The sequence below is a fragment of the Streptopelia decaocto genome (genome assembly GCF_964273445.1).
Source record: "Streptopelia decaocto genome assembly, chromosome: 3".
Classification (NCBI taxonomy): domain Eukaryota; kingdom Metazoa; phylum Chordata; class Aves; order Columbiformes; family Columbidae; genus Streptopelia; species Streptopelia decaocto.
The window spans coordinates 33,815,547-33,837,678 of record NC_138656.1 but is presented as its reverse complement, the minus strand read 5'-3'; the positions used below and the strand labels follow the sequence as shown (position 1 = coordinate 33,837,678).

The 22,132-nt window shown below is 62.1% G+C and overlaps 1 protein-coding gene across 3 annotated transcripts; it reads left to right on the top strand.

Moving 5' to 3' along the window:
- The first annotated feature begins 592 nt into the window (after positions 1-592).
- On the top strand, positions 593-20,134 carry LOC309438284 (uncharacterized protein). Of its 3 annotated transcripts, none has more exons than XM_082049433.1 (32): positions 593-1,184; positions 4,266-4,373; positions 5,766-5,921; positions 6,621-6,752; positions 6,868-7,059; positions 7,140-7,223; positions 7,375-7,493; positions 7,656-7,770; positions 8,047-8,130; positions 8,444-8,559; positions 8,714-8,858; positions 8,977-9,083; positions 9,187-9,268; positions 9,412-9,549; positions 9,625-9,756; positions 10,026-10,282; positions 10,400-10,523; positions 10,687-10,881; positions 11,191-11,346; positions 11,854-12,074; positions 12,405-12,582; positions 12,893-13,039; positions 13,267-13,665; positions 15,241-16,776; positions 17,080-17,160; positions 17,398-17,484; positions 17,653-17,744; positions 17,992-18,077; positions 18,650-18,710; positions 18,823-18,983; positions 19,276-19,410; positions 19,596-20,134. In XM_082049433.1, the coding sequence occupies exons 1-32, from the start codon at positions 756-758 to the stop codon at positions 19,829-19,831; spliced, it is 6,291 nt and encodes a 2,096-aa protein (XP_081905559.1). In that variant the 5' UTR covers positions 593-755; the 3' UTR covers positions 19,832-20,134. The 3 variants fall into 3 exon arrangements, with proteins under 3 accessions (XP_081905559.1, XP_081905558.1, XP_081905557.1); XM_082049432.1 differs by having other exon boundaries at positions 8,044-8,130; positions 9,415-9,549; XM_082049431.1 differs by having other exon boundaries at positions 8,044-8,130.
- Positions 20,135-22,132: the final 1,998 nt, after the last annotated feature.

Genomic DNA, 22,132 nt, shown 5'->3' with positions numbered 1-22,132 from the left:
AGCACCGCGCTCGGGCTCCCGCGTCCCGTTCGGGTCGGAAGCTCTGAAGCGTGAAGAGTTCCCGGGCTTCCCCCGACCCAGCAAGGCACCTCGTGGGGCGGAGAGCAGAGGGAGCTGCCGGTGCGCCCGCAGGCCCGGGGGGCAGCATGCCCGCCCCGCCGCTGGCCGCCCCGCTGCTGCGCGCCCTGCTCGCCCGCCTGCTGCCGCTGGCCCGCAAGCGCCTCCTGCCGCCGCTCCGCCGCCTGGGGCGCCGGTTGCGCTCCCGGGAGAGCCGCCAGGCCCTGCTCACCTGCCTGCTCTGCCTCCTGAACCTGCGCAAGAAGGTGGACGACTGACAGAAGCCGGACGGGGAAAGGCAGGGCAGGGCGCGGCGGCTCCCTCCCGCCTCCCCTGCCCGCCGCGGAAGGAGGGACCCGGCGAGGGGAGGGGAGGGAACGCGCCCCGGCGGGGGCGGAGGGTCCGCCCAGGCAGCCGAGGCTGGACGGTCGCCCGCGCCTTTGCCGCTCCGGCCATGGGAGCCGGGCCGCCCCCCGCGCCGCTGCCCCCCGCCGCGGGGCCGCCCCGCTGAGCGCCCCCGCGGGAAGGGGCGGCCCCGGCGCCGCCCGCCCCGGGGAAGGAGCCGGCGCCGCCCGGGCGGTCTCCATCACCGGCGCTCCCGGGCCGCCGGGGCCCCGCGCTGCCGCTGCGCCCCGCGGTGCCCGGGCCGGGTCCCCCGGCTGTCCCCCTGCCCGCCGGCGGCGGCAGGGAGGGCGAGGATGTCCGGCAGCACGGCGAGGAAGGTCCAGCCCTTCACCATCAGCACCAAGCTCTCGCTGCCCAAGTGTGCCGCCGACTTCCCCGGGGACGCCTGCTCCGGCATCGCGCTCGCCTCCGCTCTGGACAACCACCACGGCCTCCGCCGCAGCCTCAACGAGCGCATCTCCCTCTACCTGGCCCAAGCCCGGGCCAGCCCCGCCGTCCCCCAGAGCCAGCCCCGCAACCCCAGCCCCGGCGAGGAAGGGGGGACCGACGAGGAGCGACTGAACTGCAACTCCCTCACCCGCTCCATTAAGAAGATCACACTGTCCAACTGGCACGGGGAGGCTGGCGTGGGGAACGCAGGGGGACCCGGGGACCCTGGCCGGACTGGCAGTGAAAGGAACCACAATAACAACAACAGCAGGCCAGGGAAATCTCAGTTCAAGGTAAGTGCTCTCCATACCTTGCTCTCTGCTCTCTCATTTCCCTGCGATTCCCAGTTCCTGGCTGCCAAGGCCCGGATAGGTCCTGGGGAGGCTGTGTCCTGGTAGGGGATCCTTGCTGCCCTGTCCCCCTACCCTCCCGGCAGCACTCGCTACAGGTCTCCTGGGGTAGTTGCTTTTCTCCCACATCCCCTCCATGCACTTCTCTGTACTGTAGGCTGGAGGGCAAGACGTCTTCGTGGATGAGCTGAAGATGAGCTTTCCGTAGGGCTAAGATGACCCAGAAAAGCTCTGACCCAGAGCCTGGCTATGGAGGGCTCAGCTCACAGAATACCCATGATGATGCAGTTATGTGTGGGGAGCTGGGAACTTGCTCTCCCATTCACTGGAGGGGAAACAGAGGCTGGGAGATGGGAAGTGACTCACGAAGGGCCACACAGCCAGGCAGAGCTGGGACAACTCTAGGAGCAAGACCCAGGGCTCCCAGCACCCCGCCCTTCGGGTGTGAGTGCTAGCAGGCATGGAGATCTGAATTAGTCAGTGCCAGAGCCCAGGAGACCCCCTGTGTGGCTGGGATGGGGCAGAAGGTGGTTTGGAGACCATCACTGGCAAGAGCAAGCAGGAACTCTGTGGGATTTAACCCTGACCTGCAACAGCTGGTTTCCCGGCAGGATAGCACTAGGGAGAGCTGCACAGCCCACTGCCAAAACCCTTGTCTTCATTGCCAATAAAGGCCAGGCATGGCCTCGTAAGAGCTGCTGCTTCCTCCGGCACGCAGGCAGCTCCTCGCTGGGCAGCGGAGTCTGCGCAGCCCAAGGGGCATCAACACAAGGGCTCCCCTCTTTCATATAAGGTAGCGACACAGGCTCAGCGCAGTGGTGTGGTGCAGGACTCTCGGGAGGGTGCCAGGATTGGCCCCTCTTCCCTGTCCGGCCTGGGGGGGTGGAGCTGGGAGGGGAGGACAGGCTACAAGATGGAGCTTTGGGAGGAAGAGACAGAGCCAGAGCACAGGGCAAAGCATGCATTAGGCAGGATGGCAGCCGGAGGAGGGAAGAGAATGCTGTCCCCTGCACGTGTCATGTTAGGGCTTTCCCAAGCGTGTCCCCTGGTCCGTGGCTCTGCCCTTCACTCCTGCCCTGTAGGAATGGGAGACTCCTCTTGGAGGAGCACAATACAGCCTGGGAGGGTCTGTCCCCACTTGTCTTGCTTGTGGGAAGTCACTGGCACACTCTCTTCTATGGGAATACGGCGAGCGTACGTGCTGTGTTAATTTTTTTCACAGAGGAGGCAGCTGAGGCCGTTGCGCTCATTTCACATGTGGCTTTGGTCACGTTTCGAAGCCTGGGGTCCTGCTGGGGAGCGGTTAACACAGCACCTCACGGATAGCGAGGAAGGCCTTTGGTTGCTGCCAGAGTTTGTTGTTTTGCCCGAGCAAGGACCCAGCTCTGGCCAGAGGGACCGCGGAGGAGGGGCAGTCCCAGTGGAGCAGCTCTGTGGGAAGGATGAAGTCATCCTTGTGCCGGCAGCCCTGTTTTCCTGTGGCTGACGGATCGCAAGATGGGGACTTTAAATAAAGCTCCCGCCTCACCTGCAGGCTTCTTTCCCACGGCTAAGCCGGGGGGGGGGACACACACTCATGAGCTGCAGCTGGTGTGGGAGCTGCTGTCTAGAAGGGTTTCCTGGGGTCTTATGCTCTGTAAGGACTTCACGTTTAGCTCCCTGCCATTCCCTAAACAGACATCCAAACCTCTCGGCCTCATGGTTGGGCAGGGATATGCCTTCTCTTTCTGGCACCCACCTGCCAAAGGTGCTGAGCTCTTGCTGTGCCAGCTAGGCTGTGATTCAGCCTCGCTCTCTGCCCTCTCTTCCAGCTCTGGTTGGGGTGTTGTGGGATGGTGCTGTGCTCTGTCCTCTGCAGCCACCAGCCAGGCTCTGCAGCCCCCTGGAAAGGTCCAGTGGTGCTGGTCTCCCAGGGTTGTTGGTCTGTTTGATGGGCTCTGAGACTTTCTGGTTGCAGCAGCTCTAGTGTCGGGGGGAATGCCATCCGTGTTTGAATTCTTCTTCAGTCCTGCAGAGATGGTAGGAAGCCACTTTCTGTGCAGGGGCAGGAGTCCTGCTTCACCTGGGTTGGTTCCCCTTGCACACTGTCCCTAGTCTGGAGTGGTTCGAGCGGTGGTGGGCTGGGTCCAGCTCTGTCTGACCCACGACCCCATTTGTTGTGGTCTCAGAGAAAACCAGGAAGGGGGGATCACACGTTGCCTTCCGCCTTGTGCTGCCCTGTGCACGCTTGGATGGCTGTTATAGAGACAACAAGGTGGCCCTTGGGAGGGACTGGAAAGAGGTCCTGAGATTGGCCTGCAGTATTCAGCGGCCCAAGAAAAGATCCACCCATAGAGGATGAGAGTGACTGCCCTTGTGCATGATCCAAACAATCCCACGCACCTCTCCTCCTGGCGCTGGGCTCTGTTAAGGGTAAGGTAACGTGGAGTTCATCCTGGACCTCCTCTTTGTGCCTGGCTGCAACTCCTGAACTTCCTTCCTCCTGCTTCTCCTGTTCCCAGTCCTGAGGGAGCCCTTCCCTGCAAGTCAGCCACCCCCTTAACTCTTGCTTCCCAGACAGGCCAAGGTCAGGGATCAGCAGCTGAGAGGACTCAGATTCCTGCCCGTGGGGTTATTGTCCTCCTGTACCCTTGTGCCTCTACCCTGCTTTCCTAGAGATGAGTGGTGGGGCTGACCCTGAGAGTCCTTAGGTGACCTGGGGTGACCACTGAATGGGTTTCTGCTGTCTTTGGAGTCAATTCAAAGGGAAAATGGGTGCGTGTGTGTGAGTGAAAGTGGAGAAGGCACTGATCAAAGCAAGCTTAGGAGCTCTTGCCACTTGCTGAGTGTGTGGTAGGAACCACAGGTGCTGCCTGGAGGAGCCTGTCCTGGGTGCCTAAGGAAGGACAGCCAAACAGTGTCTGTGTACCGCTGGCAGCCTCCTCTGGCCAGGGCAGGGGCAGGCAGGGGCATGCTCCTTTGTCCCCTTGGCTGCTGGGACAGTCAAGCACTTCCAGGCTCATGGCTGTGCCTTCCCCTCTCTAGGTTTTCCTCAGGAAGGATGTGGATGTGGAGAATGAGCAGCAGGAGACCGGGAGTCCCCGGGCCGGTGGTTTCTGCTCTCCAGTGGACAGAGGTTCTCCCTTCTATGCGGTATGTCCCGCTGCCCTCACCGATTAGAGAGTCTGACCCCAAGGGTGCGGCTTGGGGCTGAACAAGCAAGAGTGGCCACTGGTCATTGCCTGGGTGTGGAGTTCGATGCAGCCTTGCTGCTCTAAATGAGCAACGGGACAAGCTGGGCATGGGCAAGGGAACAACCCCAGGCCAGCACCCAGAGGTTTTATCATATCCAAGAGAAACTGGATTATGGGCTCCTTCAGCCCTGGCCATGTCGGGAGATGGAAGATCTTGGAGTCACAGGAGGGCCTGAGAATGTCTGTTGCTATTAAAAAAAAAAAAAAAAAAAAGACAGAGGATTTCTCTAATTCTTGTGGTTAGGCAGAAAGGCTTTGAAAAGTGACTCCTGTGCCGTCAGCGGGGCAGCACATGCCAGAGTGCTTAGAGAGCCTGAAAGTTGCCCAAACCCTGCTTGCTGCTCTGCAGACTCCTGGGAGATTGCACCCTGATGGGGTCAGGGGCAGCTGGGACCCCATGGGGCAGCTTGCACCAAGGTCACTCGGGGAGAGAGGGCTATCCCAGCCCCTTCCCAGGAGCAACTTCTGCCTGGTGACAGGAGGCAGCGAGCTCTGTGCCTTCAGATTTCTCCTGAAGATGCTCAGGCTCCTGTTTGCCACCAATTAGTGTGCAGTCAGGTCCCTGTCCCTGGGCAGCAGGGTGGGAACAGAGTGCCCGGGTGGCTGTGCCGTCCCCTGGGCTGTGTGCAGCTGGGCCTGGGGCTGAGCTTGGAGGGGGGCCAGCACTTTTGCTGGCTGACCTTTGCCGTCACCTCTGGCAGAACTGGAGTCCTGACAGAGGGTTTCGTCAGCAGTGGCTGCTCGGGAGGCCAAGCCCCAGGGGGAGATGTGGCGCTTCCTGCCCCTCTGCCACTGCTCGCTTGGGATGGGGTTCTCCGGGTGCCCCTGAAGGAGCACTGGGCTGAGCTTGTCAGGGACCTGCCCCATGGTCCTCCCATCCCATCACCTGGCAGTGTCTCCTGGGATGACACCAAACACATGCTGCAGACACAAATGCTTCTTGCAGGGGTGCGCAGCCTCAGGCTGGGTGGGCAACAAGTGCCACGTCTGCCTCCGAAGTGGGTGCGGGGACCAGCCTGGGTGCTGGGTGCCATCCCACCAGCCTGGAGTAGTCCAGCACCTAGGGACAGCCTGGCGACCTACTGCTGGGGCTGCAAAAGCCATCAGCATGGCCTCGGGGGACCCGTGCCTTGGGGTCCTGGCAGACAACCCCAAATATGTCAGTGAAGGAGTAGGATTGGGGATGAGGCTGGCTGACATAATTAATTTGGGTTTCCGAAACACTCCTAGGAGGTGATGGGGAGGGGTCCCTGGGGCAGCACACTGACCCCTCCACCTCTGCCTATCCCAGCTGGCAGGACCTTTGTTATCATCACCCCGGAAAGAGAGCCCCAAGGGCAAGGAGCTCACAGCGGCACTGAGATGCACTGGGCAAAGCAGCGCAAGAGCATCCCCCCTCCTAGACCCGAGCCCTCTGGTAGCCCAGTTCAACCGGGAGATGCTGCAGGTGAGGCCAGCTGGGGCACCTGCCCGAGGGGCTGCGTGGGGAGCGGGGCGGGGGGCCACCGGCAGCCTTTCATGTGAGCTGCGGGGTGGGGTGCGCGCTGGGGAGGGCTGAACTCCCGGCCCCGAGCGAAGCCATGGTTGTGGCATGAGATCATGTTTGGCCGCCTCTCCCTGGCTGTCAGCCCCAGGGAGAGGGGGTCAGCCTGCATCAGGGCCCTGCTTCCTCCCCACGTGCGCATGCTCCTCCCATCCCTCCTCCTCCTCCCAGCCCCTGTCCCTCCTAGCAGTGTGGGAATGGGGATGGTGCAGGGAGGCTGCCACCGTGCGTGCTGGGTAGGGTACATGGGTGCTTATACAGAGGAGATGAGCATGAGAAGAGGACATGCTACATGCAGGGATGTCCCGTACAGAGACCCCCAGTCTGACCTGCGGTAAGGGCCCCAGCTTCTTCTGCTGGGCTGGGGCAGGCAGGTGCTGGAAAGAGGCGAGATGCCGCTTGTCTTCCTGTCTTCATCACCCCTCTTGCCATACTGAGCCTCTTCGCTGGTCCGTTCTTGCTCAGAGCAAACGGGTTGTGAGCTGAAAGGGTGCCCTCCGGTCCATGTTGTGGCTTTGGAGGGGTTTGGGCTTGCGTCCCCAAAGCCTCGTCCTTGGGGCTTTGGCAGAAACATCCAGCCACGTGGCTTTTGCCACCTCGCAGGCGGAGGGCTGGGTGCGCAGCAAGCTGCGAGACCTGAAGGACGGCTGCGACCTCCAGGACTGGGAGGAGGTGGCTCAGACCCTGCAGCGGGACATGAAGGATTTTGAGAACACGCTGATAAAGCTCAACCAGGTCAGGCCAGGTGGTGGCACAGCTCCCATTCCCCTCAGCACCCATGTCCCAGGGCTCTCCACAGTGGGGGGTGCCTGGGAGCCCATGATGCTGAGCAGGTCCCTTGGCCCCACAGATGGGCGAGCAGCTGATGTGGCGGGCGAGCCCCAGCACCGAGGGAGTGCGGAGGCAGCTGCTGGCCCTGCGAGACCAGTGGCAGCTCCTGAAGCAGACAGCTGCCAGCCAGAGCAAAGCCCTGGGGGGGCTGCGGAGCCTGCAGGACTTCAACAGGAAAGCCGAGCGGCTGGAGGCGTGGATCAGGCACAAGGTGTGGGGCATGGGGAGCGTGGTCTGGGGAGGGGAACAGCCTGGCTGCTCCCCACCTTCTCACACCCTCCCCTGGCCCAGGAGGAGAAGCCCTCCCTGGCAGCCCTTCTGCAGGAAAGCCCGGACAAGATCCAGCTCACCCGCCGCATCCTTGACTTGAAGCAGGTGAGAGGCTGCTGGGAGGCTGCTGGCATGCTGGGGAGCCCTGAACCCTGCCAGCCTTGGGGTCCCAATGCTGGGGTATGGGCACAGGTCCCTGAGATGGGGGTTGGAGAGACAGCCAAGTGATGCTGATGTCTGTCTCTGCTTGGGCCAGGAGGAGCAGCAGTTCCAGAACCTGCACGAGGAGCTGAACAGCCTGGCCCAGAAGCTGGAGAAACAAGGCAAGAGTGAGAGCAGGAGCATCTCAGCCCGGCGCAAGCACCTCAACAAAACGTGAGTGGAGGACGCATGGGCTAAGCAGGGATGAGCTGGGCAGCAGGAGCTGATGTACTGGGAGGCAGGATCTCCCACAAATCTCTTGCCTCCCTCCCCTCAACCCAGCTCTGCGTGGTTCTCCAGGGGGAACCCTTCATCTCTTCCTCTGCACCCATGCAGGTGGCTGCGGCTGCAGGGGACCCTGAAGGAGCACCACGAGGCTCTGCAGCTGGCCCTGGAGGTGGCTGCCTTCCTCCAGCAAGCAGATACCCTGCTTGGGGCCATCCATGCCAAGGTACTGGCACTGGAGCTGGGGTCAGCCTGGTGCAGGGCTATTACAAGGCCACAGTGAAACTGAGCGGGCAGCACCTCGCTCTAGTCCCCTGCATGGGAACTGCTGTGGTCCCAGCACCCTCAGCCTGGGGCTCAGGGAGAGAACTGGGGAACGGAGCCTGATGTAAGATGGCAAGCCAGAGCAGCAAGCTCAGCTTTGCAGTGTCCCTTTCTCCTGGAGCTGAGGGCAGGGCCCCATCCTCCTTCCGCCGCTTACTGCAGCTTCCCCTTACAGCAGAGGAGTGTCTGCAGTACGGGGAATCCAGGGGAGGGTGAGCCAGGTCAGGATCGGGACGTCAGGGACATAGCCAGCCAGGTGATGGTAAGTCCAAGGCTCTTCCTCGTCCTCAGAGCCCTGGGGAGCATCCTGATGGAGGGGGAGATGTGTGCCTTCCCGGGTCAGCATCGGCACCAGCGGGGCTGGGGGCCCAGTGTACACCCCGTGGCCATGTGGGGTGGCCAGGGCTGTGTGATGGACGCAGGAGCTGCCTCAGGGGCAGCAGGGGACCGGGCTTGGTGTCTGCCACCTCTCCTGCAGGGCTAGTGGTGGGTTGCCATCACGCACTCGCACTGCAAATGCAGTGGCTTGTCCCTCATCAGCCCTGCCATCACTCCCTGGCTGCTCTCTCCTCCAGATGCTGGATGTGACTGTGTCCCAGCTCCTCAGCCTGCAGCCCAGCCTGGCAGCCCGAGTGGTCCCAAAGCACCGAGATGTCAAGGAGAGCTGGGCACACCTCCAGCAGGCGCTGAGGTAGGGCAGAGCCTGGCAGGAGCCCCAGGGCCTCAACCCTTGGGGAAAGACCTGGGTTAACCCCTGGAAGGCACTCTGGGGCACCAGCTCCACTTAAGGTCTCTCTTTTCTCCATTCTCTGCTCCCCTGGGCCTCCCTTGTGCCCCTTTCCCAGGACAGAGAAGTCTCCAGCACTGGTGAGCAGCTCACCGAGGCGTGAAGCTACGGCTCCAAGCACGGAGCCCCGAGCAGATGATCACAGTCGTGGGATCATGGGGAAGGAAGCAGGAGACAAATGGACAAGAGGACCTGGGAGCATGGTGAGCATGGATGTCAGCCTTCTTCCAGCACCTCCACCATGGGAAGGTGTGGGAGCTTGTGGGAACATGATGCACACTTTGTGCTGGCAAAGGAGGAATGGAAGCCTTTGTGCCGTAGGTGCTGAAGGATGTGCCAGAGAAGGTGGCAGAGCGTGGGAGAGGTGAGGAGGGCAGCCCTGTCCCTCCAGCAATGGGGCAGCCCCCTCATGGAGGGGACAGCAAAAGGTACTGGCTTGTGGAAGTGGCTGTGGGGAGCAGGATGGAGCTGGGGGGGATGTGGTTCCTCCATGCAAGGGGCAAGCTGGCCCGACTGTCCCCATCTCTGCAGGAGGAGGAGAGAGGCTGAGGCTGAGTGGGGGATGCAGCAGCCGGAGGCCCAGGTGCAGGACATCTGCCTGGCAGCGAATGTGGTAATGCTCCCTAAGAGTCCCCTTCGCTTCCAGCCTGGCCTGGGGAGCCAGTGTTGCAGGGAGAACCCCCTGCCCTGACCCCCTCCATGCACGCTTGTGTCCCTGTTCTGGGCACTAATGCACCATGTCTCCCCACTCCTCAGCAGATGGTGTCCCCGCACAAGAAGAACACAGGTCCCAGCATCCTCCCATGTTCAGTGGGGGATGTAGAGAGCCTGGAGGCAGCTCAGACACAGCGGGAGCTCCTGAACTCCAGTTCCAGACCTGGAGCTGTGGTCCTGGTGAGCACCCTCGAGGGTGGGATGTGGGATGCACACCAGGCAGGGCCCATCCTCAACAGCCTCCCTGCTTCCTAGGAGGGGCAGGCACCAGGGGGGCCCCCAGGGAGCCCACAGGTGGAGGCCATGCTGCGGGAGCTGGGGGAGCTGTGGGAGGACCTGCAGAAGAAACACCAGGAGAACGGCGCCATGCTGCGGGAAATCGATAAGGTATGTGGAGGCAGGGCTGGGGTGGGCACAGGGACATGTCCTGATTGCAGTAGCTTGCTGGAGATTGGCAAGTGAGGCCAGTGCCCATGAGGACGGGATCTGCAGTGTTGGCACCAACATCTCTGACCAGGCTTACAGCCTATGCGCTGCTCCAACTGTGCCACCCGAGCTGCCAGCACCCAGGGTACATGCAGTGGGATGGCAGTGTGGCTTCTGCTTCCCCTGCATGGCTCAGAGTGAGGCTGATGGACTCCCCGCTCTCCCTGCAGGCACTGAGGCTGGTGGGGGAGCTGGACAAGGCTGAGCGGTGGCTGCAGTCTGTGGCCGGGTCCCTCTCAGAGCCAGCCACCATGAGAAGCCCAGCAGAGCTGCGCCAGGACCTGGAGGAGACGGGCCAGTTGGAGAGGCAGCTTGTGCTCTGTGGCCTCAAGCTCCAGGCACTGCGGGAGGAGGCGGTGGGAGAGCCGCCCACCGAGCATGATGGAGCAAGGAAGATGCAGAGGAAGGTGGAGATGGTGGAGGAGAAGTGAGTCCCAGGGAAAGGTGCCTCCTCTCTGGTCTCTGGGAAGGGCAGGCAGGAGGATGCTCACCCCAACGAGGTGAAGAGGGTGCTGGCACTTGTGACAGGCACCTGTCCCTGCAGGTTGGCACACGTGCAGGCAGCCCTGCGGCGCCGGGCGGCAGACCTGCGTGACTCCCTAGTGCTGTCTGAGTTCCTCCAGGACCTCCAAGAGGAGGAGGCACGGAGCCGACAGGGACCTACAGCGGTGAGCAAAGGGGCCAGATGTCCCTTGGGATGAGCCGGCACCTGGGACTGGCCCAGGGGTTGGTCTGTGGCTGGCAGAAGGACCCCATGGCTGCCTCCTTCTGGCCCAGCTGCCTGGGGTCGCTCCCCATTTCCCTCACGCCCAGTGTTTCTGTTGTCTTCAGCCAGGGAGCAGGCATTGTGGCTCGCAGGGGTCTTTTCCCCTGCTCTCGGCCCAGGCCAGGCAGCCGTCAAGCAACAAGGACATGAGCCACCCCTTGGGAGACCTGCAGGAGGCTGTGCAGATGCTGAATGATGCAGCGAAGGAGCGGGAGCGGGTCATGGAAGTGGCAGCGGAGACGGAGAACCTGGGGCGCCTGGTAGGGGCTGGAGGTGGGGGGTCTGGGGATGCAGCTGAGTGGCCCGCCTGCAACTGGACATGCTGGCTAGTTGGGACAGGGCACACACCTTGGCTGGCCCCAGTGGGACACAAGGGTATTGGGAGACTTTCGGACTGCTCTGTGCAAGGCGGATATCCACATCCCTCCCGTGGCTGGTGTTCCCTGCCCTTTTGCAGGCACGTGGCAGAATGCCCCCAGGCTGGGGTGGGCTGGGGCCACATGGTGAGTGGTGGCATAGGGGGTCCTATGCCAGGGCTCATCTCTTTTCCTCCCACACTGCCCATCCAGGTGGCAGAGGTTTCCCCATGCCTGGAGGCCCTTCGACGCAGAGCTGAGGCGCTGGCTCGCGACACTGCCCAAGCAGAGAGCGGCTTCACTGCGGTGAAGAGCGAGAAGGACCTGCAGGGGCTGCAGGGCTTGCTGAGCCAGCAGCAGGAGATGGAGGTGAGACTCAGGGAGCACTGTGTCCAGCTGTGCCCATGGCAGGGAGGTGTCACAGCTGGTTAGGGCTGTCCCAGGGAGGTGCTGGACCCCCTGGGGCCCAGGCGTTGTAAGCCTTGGCACATGGCAGTGGCCTGGGCTGGAGTTTTCTAGTGGAGCCAAACCCTGCCGCACTCCACTGCCCTCTGCCAGCGCGGGCCAGGCAAGAGGATGGAGCTTGTGCAGCCTTCTGTGTGCCAGCACATGGCTGCCAGCAACTTGCTCATCTTCCCACTGATGGGGAGGTGAATCAGATGGGCAGAGTGAGGAAAGCAGGCAGCCCTCTGCTCTGCCCATCCTCCCCACCAAGGGTGGCTCTGCCCGTTCCCCACAGCCCCTGTGCCAGCATCCTCCCCTCCCTCCCTGCATCCTTCCCTGCATCCTCCTCTCCATCCCTGCATCCTGGGATGCAGGGAAGTCCAGACTGGGCACAGAGGGGTTGGATGCATCCTGAACATTTTCTGCCTTTAGCGTGTGGTGTCAGAGACCCTGCAGGGGCAGCTGGAGGAGCTGGAGAGGGCAGCTGCCCACTTGCAAGAGCTCTGCCCTGCTCAACTGTGCCCCATCAGCCGGGAGGTGCAGGGGACGCTACGAGCCTGGACACAGCTGCAGGAACTGCTGCAGAAAACCCGGGCTCGGGTGCAGCAGGCAGGCCGTCTGCGGCACTTCTTCAAGGACTACTTAGCCATGATGTAAGTGGCCACGAGCCATCGGGATTGCTTCTGCGATGGCTGGGGGGAGCTGGTGTTGCCGGAGTACAGGGTGCTGGCGAGTATGTGGGCAGTGCTGGAGCTGGAGCCAGGCAGGACCATGGGGAGCCTGGAACAAAGGGCTGTGCCAGGCCTGCCTGCTGTGGGGCAGCCCCATGGCATCTTGCCCTTTCCCACCAGGCTTGCCACTACCCCAGCGAGCTGCTTCCAGCCATCTCTGAGCATGGGAATGGCTTCCTGGGGCCCTGCAGGGCTGAGGAGAGGCTGGGTCGTTCCTCAGCCCCCCTCAACCCATCTTTCACGTGCACACAGCTCCTGGATGGAGGACACGCGGGCTCAGATCTTCTCTGAAAGCCCCAGCGGCCATGGCGTCCAGGAGACTCCGTGTGAGGAGCTGGAGAGGAGGATTGAAGGGAAGCTCAAAGAGTTTGAGGTGCTGGCAGCATCAGGGCAGCAGCTGGTGTCTGAGGAGCACTACCTGAGCGCGACAGTAAGGATGGGGAAATGGGGTCAGGGAAACCCTTAGCAGCCCCCAAAATCCTCTGGGGACAGTCCCTGGAGGAGAGAGCAAGGTGTGGGTGCAGAGCCCCAGTGAGCAGTATGGGACCAGCCCCACATCCCTGGGGCTGCTCAAGCCAGAGAGGCATTTTGGCCAGCAGTTGATGCTGAGACCTGAGGTGATGTGACTATGTCCCACTCACAAACACTTCCTAAACTGCTCCATAGTGAGGTGTCCTGGTAGGCCCAGTGTCCCTGGGCCAGGGGTCCTGCGGGTTGCCCAGCATCTCTCCTCCCTTCAGATAAAGGAGCGCTTGGAGGAGCTGCAGAGCATGCTGGGCTGGGTGCTGGTGCGCTGGCGAGCACAGAGGCACCAGCGGGACCCAGGGAGCAAGCAGGAGGACAGAAGGGACCAGGAGAGCCCCTCTGGCACGTCCCCCACTGGCCACGTGAGTACCCAGCTGTGTTGAGACTTTCAAGGAGAAGGACCAGCCTCAAGGCTGAGGGTAGCAGAGGCACCAGACCGAGTGGGTGATCCAGAAGTAGGGGAGGGATGTGTGCCAATACCTCTGGGACTCTCTGTGGTTCAGACAGGGCAAAAGAGAAAATTGTCTTGAGAAGATGCTGAGCCCTGGCAACCCTTCCTCAACGTTGTGTCTCTTGACTTTCTTCCCAGGAGCAGCATGTCCCTTGTGCTGAGCCTCAACCAGAGGGCATCCCCAGCCCAGTGGAGTTCATACCCTGCTCCCTCCTAGAGCCCATGCAAAGATCGAAGCCACGGCTGCCAGAGGGAATGGCTGTCTCCACACCAGCATCGCCCCTCTCAGATGCGCCATCAGGAGTGGAGAAGAGCTGTGGAGAGCGCAGCAGCTCAACACCCCACAGTGGAGGACCCCCCAAGGAGGCTGTCATCTGGGATCCCGCCGAGACCTCCACGCTGCTGCTGCCACCACGGGGCCCCGGTGGGCTCGGGGGGACAGTCAACCTCATCCTCAGCATCGGCAAGAAGGGCGAGAAGAAAAAGGCGCGGCCAGTGGCCGGCAGTGAGCGGCTGGGGGAGGAGGCACTGTGGACGGTACGTGGGGGACGGTAGGCAGCTTCAGCAGAACCATGGGTGAGCACGCAGCGCTCCTGTCCCAAGGCTGGCCACCGCCATGCAGCCAGGGCAGCTCCCCACAGCTGTGCCCCCTCGCAGGCTGGGAGGCTTTGAGGGCTGCAGGGTGGCCCCCATGCTGGGACCCCCATGGACTCTTTTCCAAGCAAGCTGTTGGGGCTGTGTCAGTCTCAGGAGAGGTACCTTTGGCTGTGCCAATGCCAAGCGATGCCCAAGGGCTGAGGACCAGCTTGCACCACCTCCTCTGCCTGCACTGTCCTGCTGTGGCTCCTCGCCCGCTCTGTCCTCAATTCTCTGTGTCTCTCTCTCCCGCTGCTCAGCTCCCCGCCACTAAACCCTCAAGCTGTAAAACCTTTTGGAAGCGTTGCCAGGGGCTTTTAGGAAACACTTGGGGTAGTTTAAAGCGAAAAAGAAAGCCGCCTCGCCAGCCTGTGGAAGAGGTAATGTCCCCAGGGAGGCTGCATGCCGGGCAGAGTGGCTGCATGGCGTGAACCCGCTGCTACTGACCCTCCTGGCCGTGCCACTGTGCCCTGCCACTGGTGTTCACTTGGGAGAGCAGAAACCCTCCCAGTGCCACAGGCTACAGAGTGTGGGTGCCAGGGCATGTGATGAAGGGACTCAGATGGGGCTGGCTGCAGTTTTACCCTCCTGAGTAAGTGGTTTTGGTGACCATGGGACACAGAGCAAGCTGGCAGCTCCATTGCTGGGGGCAGCAGCAGCCCCTTGCACAGCCGACTGTAGGAGGCAAGTGTGGATGAGACCATGTGAGGGTGCATGTTTTGGGGGGTGCTTGCTCTGGGTTGCATGGCTTGTAACCCCAGGGCTGAGAGCCTGGCATTTTGTTGGGGCTTGCATCCATTTGTTGGTCTGGAGCCCACACGAAGGGCTGTGTGTGAGGAGTCCGGAGGGCGGCCATGGCTGGGCCCCTTCTGCAGCCGGACTGGGTAGCCTGAGGGGCAGGGCAGGGGGCTGGAGAGGCCAGAGGGTATTGAGGTAGGGCAAGGGGCTGCTAGGCTGCCAGGAGGGTTTTGGTAATGGGCACCCTTCAGCCTAAGGGATACAGGAGGACACTGCTCCAGCTCCTGCAGCCAGAGCCCTTTGCTTTCATCCTTGCAGCTGTGGAAACTCAGGAGAGGGGCTGCGGCTGGGCTGGAGAGGGTGTCTGCAGGGAAGGGGAGGGGAAAGGAATATGATAAGCCCCTGCCCTTGCATTCACCTGCTCTGCTGCCTGGGATCACACAGGGATGGCAGGGATGGGTAACAGTAACTGCTATGTCTCCGTAGCCACCCAAAAGTGGTGGATTGGAGGGCAGCAGTGACGGGGGAGAGCTGTAGGCTTTTGGGGTAAAGTAGCCCCCACTGTACCACACCTGGGGGCCTCCATCATGGGCAGAGGTTCCCCTGCCTGCCTCATCTTTGTCTGCACGGAGGTGGGAGCAGCCTCGGGGGGCTGAGGTGGAGCCATGCCACTCCCAGCTCAGGATGGCAAGGCTCTGGGCATGGGGGTCACCCCCCTCTCCTTCTCTGTATCCACAGGCACAGGTGGAGACTGGGAAAACCTCCATCTCAAAGCGGCCACCTGCCATCACCCGCCACCCTCCGGCATCCAGCGGTGGGACGCCAGCCACCTCTCACACCCTGCCCAAGGCCGGGGCCGGATCCCTCTTCAACAGCCTGCAGCGGCGGGAGCGGGCAAGGGCCGAGCAGGCCCGGCTGCTGACCCTGCAGGGCATCATGGGCTCCAGCTCCCTGCAGCCCGCGCCCGAGGAGTGCCACGGCCCCAGCAACACATGGCCTCAGAAGTGTGGCCGGAGGAAGGGGGGGCCGGGGGCAGCTGCTCCTGGACCCCAGCTTGGGGAGCTGCTGCTCTACGTCAGGAACCCGCTGGTGCGGGACATTGAGGCCGAGTGTGCGGCGGCCCCTGGGAACGCCCGCCTCTCCTCCCCAAAACCCACATGCCCACACGTTTCCCTGGGCTCTGTGCTCAGCCTGGAGCTGCCCAGGGATGTGGCAGTCCTGGGGTGCCACCGAGGGGTGGTGGCGCAGCGAGAGGAGGCAGAGGGGCAGGAGCAGAGGCAGGGTGAGGGAGTGAGGCGGTGGGATCCTGTGGGCAGGCGTGGGGCTGGATGGCAGGAGGAGGTGGATGTGGATGGGCACAGACCCCAGGGGCCCAATGAGGGCCTGGGGATGTCCCCCAAAGGTGAGGGAGGAACGTGGTTCGAGGAGGTGAGCTTCAACCCCAGCTACAGCCAGCACAGGGCACACCGTGCCAGGGAGGGGTGCTGGAGCCCGCAGTGCCCTGGCAGCACCAGTGAAGACCTGGACTTGAGGCCGAGCAGGCCATCCTGTGTCGGTGTGCTGCACCAGTGTGTCGGCCAGGAGGGTGATGAGCTGGCGGCCCAGCTGGACCGAGTCGGCAGCCCCAGCACCACCAGCAGGGCCAGGCATCATGAAGCCACTTGTCTGGAGCTTGGGCCATCCCTGGCCAGCACCCCAGGCAGGGCAGGAGCCATCCTCAGTGCTGCCTGCACACAGCAGCCAGCTGGCAGTGGCCAGCCCCAGGAGTGCCCGGCTTCCCCTGCTGCCCCCACCCAACTCTCTGTCTTCAAGTGGGCACTGGGGTCCCCACAGCCCCCCAGCCCTGTGCTGGGCTCTGGGGAGGTTTGCCACCCAGCCCACGGGCAGTTTGAGGAAGAGGAGGAAGAGCTGCAGGCCATCTGGGATGGGGCAGGCGAGCAGCAGGCACCCAGCCCACCAGCAGGCAGCCGTGCCCGTTGTCGGCGGGGGAGCGGAGCAGACAGCCTACCCAGCCCTGACACCGCTGCTGGTGGGCCTCTCATCCTCTCGGCAGCCAACAATGTCCTGGTGGCCAAGTTCACACTTCCCACCGCTGCCCGGCTCCTCCACAGCCCAGGGGGAGAGAAGAGCCCCAACGTGGGGCACAGCAGCAGTGGCAGCCCCAGCAGGCACAGGGGGTCCCCACACACAGAAGAGCTGGTGTCCACAGCCCCCCTGGACAGCCCAGGTGCCTGGAATCGGCAGAGGCATGAGGAAGAGAGAGAGACCAGCAAGGTGAGAGCTGTGGGTCAGGGGCTCTCTCTCAGGGTCAAGGGGACACCCCAGGTAGCAGCTGGGGTTACCTGCTCCAGCAAATGTGACCTGTGTTTGGGGACTCCCTGACTCAGGTGACCCCTTTGCTTCACCCCAAAAGCCTACAAACAACCCAGCCGCTGCCCAGGCCAGAAAATGGTTCCTTTTGTCCCATTCCCACCTTGGTGTTGCCTGCCAAGGGTGGGTCAGACACACCCCATGCACTCAGGGGCTGAGCTGGCACCGCTGGCCCCAGCACTTCACTTACCCTTTGTCCTCTTGCAGGCTGCCCCTGGTAAAATGGAGTTTCAGATGATGGAGGGGACACTGGAAAGGAAGCACGTGTTGCAGACAGGAGGGAGAAAGGTGTGGACATGGCTGTGGGGCTCCTTTGGGACTGGGGTGCTGGGATGTGGTGGGGTGGCCCAGGTTTTGGGGTGGGAGAGAATCCAGGGATGTTCCTGGTGCTACCATGGTAGTGCTGCTGGCCACAGTGGGAGAGCAGAACCCATCAGGGCGGGGGGGCATTTTGAGTGGCAGGGGACCACTTGTCTTCTCCTGAACTTGTTGGCATCACAGTTGTCCCCTGCTTGTGTCCTGCAGGCCAACTGCCGGGCCTGGGGCCTCTTCCACGCCGTGCTGATGAGGCAGACGCTGTGCTTCTACCAGGACCGCAGGGACAGCCTCAAGGTGTGGTGGGGGCGAGTGGGGTGGCACAGCCCCGCAGGAGCAAAGGGAACACTGGAGGGGGATGGCAGCGGCGTGTGGAGGATGGAAGTGGGGTGTCCTTGCCTCTGCAGCTGGGGAGGGAAGCACCTGCCAACTCTGCTGTTGCTCTTTCTGTTCTCTGTGTTGTAGAGCTCTGTGGTGGCCCTTCCCTTGAACCTCTCTGGGGCAATCTGCACCCCAGATGCTGAGTACACCAAGAAGACCAACTGCTTCAGGCTACAGTAAGTCACCCCAACCCAAGGCAGCTGGGGTCTCATAGCTACAGCCCCCCCACCATAGGTGGAAGGGGCTTTGCACTGCTGGGAAGGTGCACACCAACACCTCCAGTCAGGTCCAGCTCAGTCCAGTGCCTAGATTAGGATTTCTTCCTTTCTTTCTCATCTGCTTCTCTTCTTTCCCAGCCTGCTGTGGGCTGTGGTATCTGTACTCCATGTCTGTCCCATTGCTGAATTTTTCTCCCCTCCGCAGGCTGCGGGATGGCTCTGAGTACCTCCTGAGGGCCCCGTCCCAGCCCCTCATGAGTGAATGGGTCTCCAAGCTGCAGCAAAACTCAGGTGAGCAGCCCTTGCTGGCAAAGCAGGGGCCTGGCTGTATGTGGTTACCATGGGCATACAGCCCCTGCCAAGCCCTCAGATACACAGAGTGTCAGAAGAGCAGCAGCACAGTGTTGTCTTCTGATTTATGCATCTTCCTAATCTGCCTTGGGAACAGCAGTTCTCTGCCAGGCAGGATTTGGAAGCTTTGTTTTAACACTGCATACACAGTTATAAATCAGGAATAGCACGACTGACGTCAGCAGAGCCTCAGCAGCAAAAAGCCAGTGACAGGAAAATTATAATTGTGCCTCAATCTTCCTTCTTCTCCTCTGTGGAGACTGGAAGCCCCTTGTCTGCCCTCCAGGCGAGGAGATCTATAATACTGAGTTCTTCCTACTGCTGTACCCATACCCAAGGGGGCTCAGGCCCCACCATGAGATCCTGGGCTGGTTGGCAGGACCAAGAGCAGGTGCTACAGCAGGACGTCAGAGGGGCCAGCCCTGAAGCACAGGTGCCCAGAGCTGGGGCTGACTCCATGGGATGGTTCTGGGTGCTGTCAGCAGCTTGTGGGTTGTTTGCTGTGCCCTCAGGTTTCCCCGAAGTGGATTACTTCCAGGCAGCAGCACAGTGTGTCAAGGGCAGTGCTGGGGGGTAAGTAGCCAAGAGCCAGCCACCTGGGTCTCTCCCATGCTTGCTGTTGCCAGCCACTCAAACAGGGCATTGGTGGACCAGTGTAGTTTGCTAAATCTCTCCTACTTTCCAGTTTCAGCAAGGTCCCCAGCCCTGGGAGCTCCCTCCAGGGACATCATCAGGTCACAACCCCCAAGAGCCAGGAGATCATGGTGCTACCTTGCTCGAATGCCCAGCTGCAGCGGCCTCTGAGCAGCCAGGATGGCCCAGCTGATGGGGCTGTGGCAGCAGCAGGTGACTTTCCTGCCTGGCTGGGCTCCTGCTGACCCCCAGCTCCTCTCCCCAGCCCAGAGAGGTGCATGGGAGCCAACTGGGGGAAGCTGAAGGCTGTTGGTCAGTCTTGAACTCAGTGGTTTCTGGGCCAGGCATCCCAGGGCCCCATGACTGGGAATGGGACTGGGGGAAGGAGCAGTTACTTCCCTTCATTTCCTGGGATACTGGGATAACCACACATTTCCCTGTCCTCCTCAAGTGGGTGGTGTTCTGTGGTGGCCTTGCCTTGTGACATGTCTCCATTCTGCTTCAGAGGATGCTCGTGGGGCTGGGCACAGGGAGCAGCAGTGGTCACCCAGGGGATCTCCTGGGCTGTGGGACAACAGCTGCCAAGAAGAGGACTTTGGGCTGGTGGCCAACAAGAGGAGATCCTACTCTTTCACCTCAGGTACAGCCCTGGTTTCACTGTCACTGCCAGGAGGTGGCACCACTGACCCTGAGGGCAGACACAATGGTGCTCCAGCATCCACCCAGTCCCACATCCCTGCATCCTTGGCTGCAGCCCCCCATTTGGGGAGGGCTGGCAGTGCCTGCTGTCACCTTGCCCTCCCCACTGACTGCTCCCTCTTGCAGCCACCTACCAGAAGATCACCCCGGTGCCCGTGCCCAAGGAGCCAGTGGAGGCCGGGAGCAGCTACTCGGTCACACTGTACATTGGGGAGCAGGCACCAGCCATGCCCCGGGCACGCTGCCACTCCTTCGTGGCCCAGCCAGCGAGCCCACGGGACACGCTGGGGGAGAAGACCCCTGGTCCCCCTCGCCCGAAGAACAAATCCGTCTTCAAGAAGTTCTTTGGGAAGAAGGAGTGAGCCTCAGCTGAGGGAGAGAAAAGCCCCAGCCTGCTTTTTATCCTCCTCTCAGGTGCTGTCCTGGCACAGCCTCTGCTCCCAGCACCAGCTCACTGCTTGCTGCCTCTCCGGGGGGAGAGAGAGGCTGTGGCAAGTGGCCCCACACCCCAGCCACCAAAGCCCCGGCCTCAGCCCGGCACTGAGCACCCCTCCTGCCCCCTCCGGGTGCTCTCCCTGGGTGCTGCTGGCTCTGCAGGCGTCTCACTGACACACAGCACAAGCAGGGGTGGGGAGGTGGTTGTTTTTATTAAAAAACGAACAGATGCTTAGTCTGGGAGCTTCTTCCTTGAGCAGCACCTGCCGTTGCAGGAGAAGGGCTCTGCAAGATGGTCCCTGATAAGAGGGGGAAGAACTTCAGATGAGGGGGACCCCTGCAGCAGGCTTTTTGGTCCTGCTCAGGGAGCCTGAACTGTCCAGTGCTTTTCACAAGGCACCTGTGGTTCTTCTGTGCCTGCACCCAGCCCAGCTCGTCCCATAGGGCATCTGGGCCCCTTTTCTCTGTGGAGGGAGCTTGGCAGGGAAGCTGCTGCCTGCAGAGCAAATCCTTCTGCCTGCGCAGCCCTGCCTTCCTCTCTTGTAGGATGGCCACCTACCTGGGTCACAGCAGGCGGTGGAGTGTGGCTGGACCCCCAGGGCTTCCTGTATCGCAGATATTTTACGATAACTTCACGGTGCACCAGGCTGCGCCGCCTTCAGCTGCCCCAGTTCCAGCCTGAGCTGGGAAGAAAAAAGCAGCTGGTCCAACCTGCCCCCAGGCAGGCACCAGAAGGGGAAGTTTGCGGGGCTGTGGGTGGCAGGGCCTTTCTGTGGCGGGCTGCAAGGCTTGGCCATGCACACCCCTCGCCTCCTCATACACATTGTGGGGCTTAAAATAGAAGTGCTGGCTGCAACCCAGCTCTGCAGCAAGGGCGGGGAGAGGAGAAATGTGGGCATGGGGCTGTTTCCCCACCACAGTGTCTTCTCTCCAGGCTGGGGACCAGCAGCAAGGTGGAAGTGTGCATGCCAGCACCACCCACAGAGGGGCTTTCTCCATGCTCCCACTGAGGAGTGGGAAGAAATGCTGGTGAGGGGTGCTGCTGTGTGAGTGGGGGGGTGCACTTTTTGTGCTCCCGCTGTGCCTCCCCACCCTTCACTTGGCTCCATCACTCTTGGCTTCAGCACCTGTTTTCCTCCAGCACCGAGGCTCAGCTGCCTTAATGGGAAGAGGGCAGCTGGGGTGGGGGGGATGCCCTGGGAGGGGGCCAGCCCCAGCCAGGCCAGGGAGGAGGCTGAGGCACAGCATTTGCAGCTCCAGCCGCGCATACCAGGAGAGTAGCCGGTGGGCAGGCGCCAGTTCATTCCTGAGCAGCTGAGGGGCCCAGTGGAGGGGGCAGTGGGGTGCTCTGCTAAGGGCCCCCCTGCCGGCCCTGGAGGGCCGATGCAGATCCACGGTGTGGTGGGGACTCAGCAAGCATCTCACCATGGCCTGTGTCCAACACAGCAGTGAGGTGATGTGCTGCTGGATAGGTGCTCCCATCCGAGAGACAATGCTGGCACCCGCAGCACCACTCTCAGTGCCCAGGGCTATCCCCCTTGCATGGGCTGTGTTGTCTCCCCAGGGTGGCTGCCCGCCAGCAGCCTCCCTTCTCTCCTTCTCTGTGCTGGCATTCAGCCCCGCTGACGAATCCCGCTTGCAGTTCCTATGGCAGAAGCCACTTCCCCTCCTGCTAATCCGCCCGTGCATGCAGCCTCCACCTGCTGAGCCAGCCGGAGCCGTGCTCAGCCGGCCCCAGCCAGCGCCGGGGCTCTGAAACCTGCTCCGGCTGCAGAGCCCACGGGGCAGTGGAGGCTTCACACGCGGTCCTGCAGCAGCAGGAAACCCCGACCCTGTTTGGCACTGGGCGGTGAGGAGGCTGCAGGCAGCATCAGCTGGCACCAGGAGAGCTGAGTCCTTGAGGTAAGAGCAGGGTGCAGGTGGTGGGGCTTGAGAGATGCAAGCGCTGTCTCTGCTGTGCTGTTTCCCCGGGTACTAGGCAGGGGGTCTGGGTCCAAGCCCCTCGCTGAGCCAGGGACTTGCCTCCCGTTTTGGCTGCATGGTAGTCCTACTGCAAGGTCACCCTGCAGCTGGTGGACTGTGTTGCCCTGAGCTGTCACCCACCGTCTTGCTCCCCCACCCTGCAGGAACAGAGGTCTGGTAACCCAACCAGGACCCGGGGCTTTTCAGTCCCATGGCTGCGAGGAGGGTTCGGAGCCTGGCTCTGCTGTAGGGGAGAGGGAAAGGGC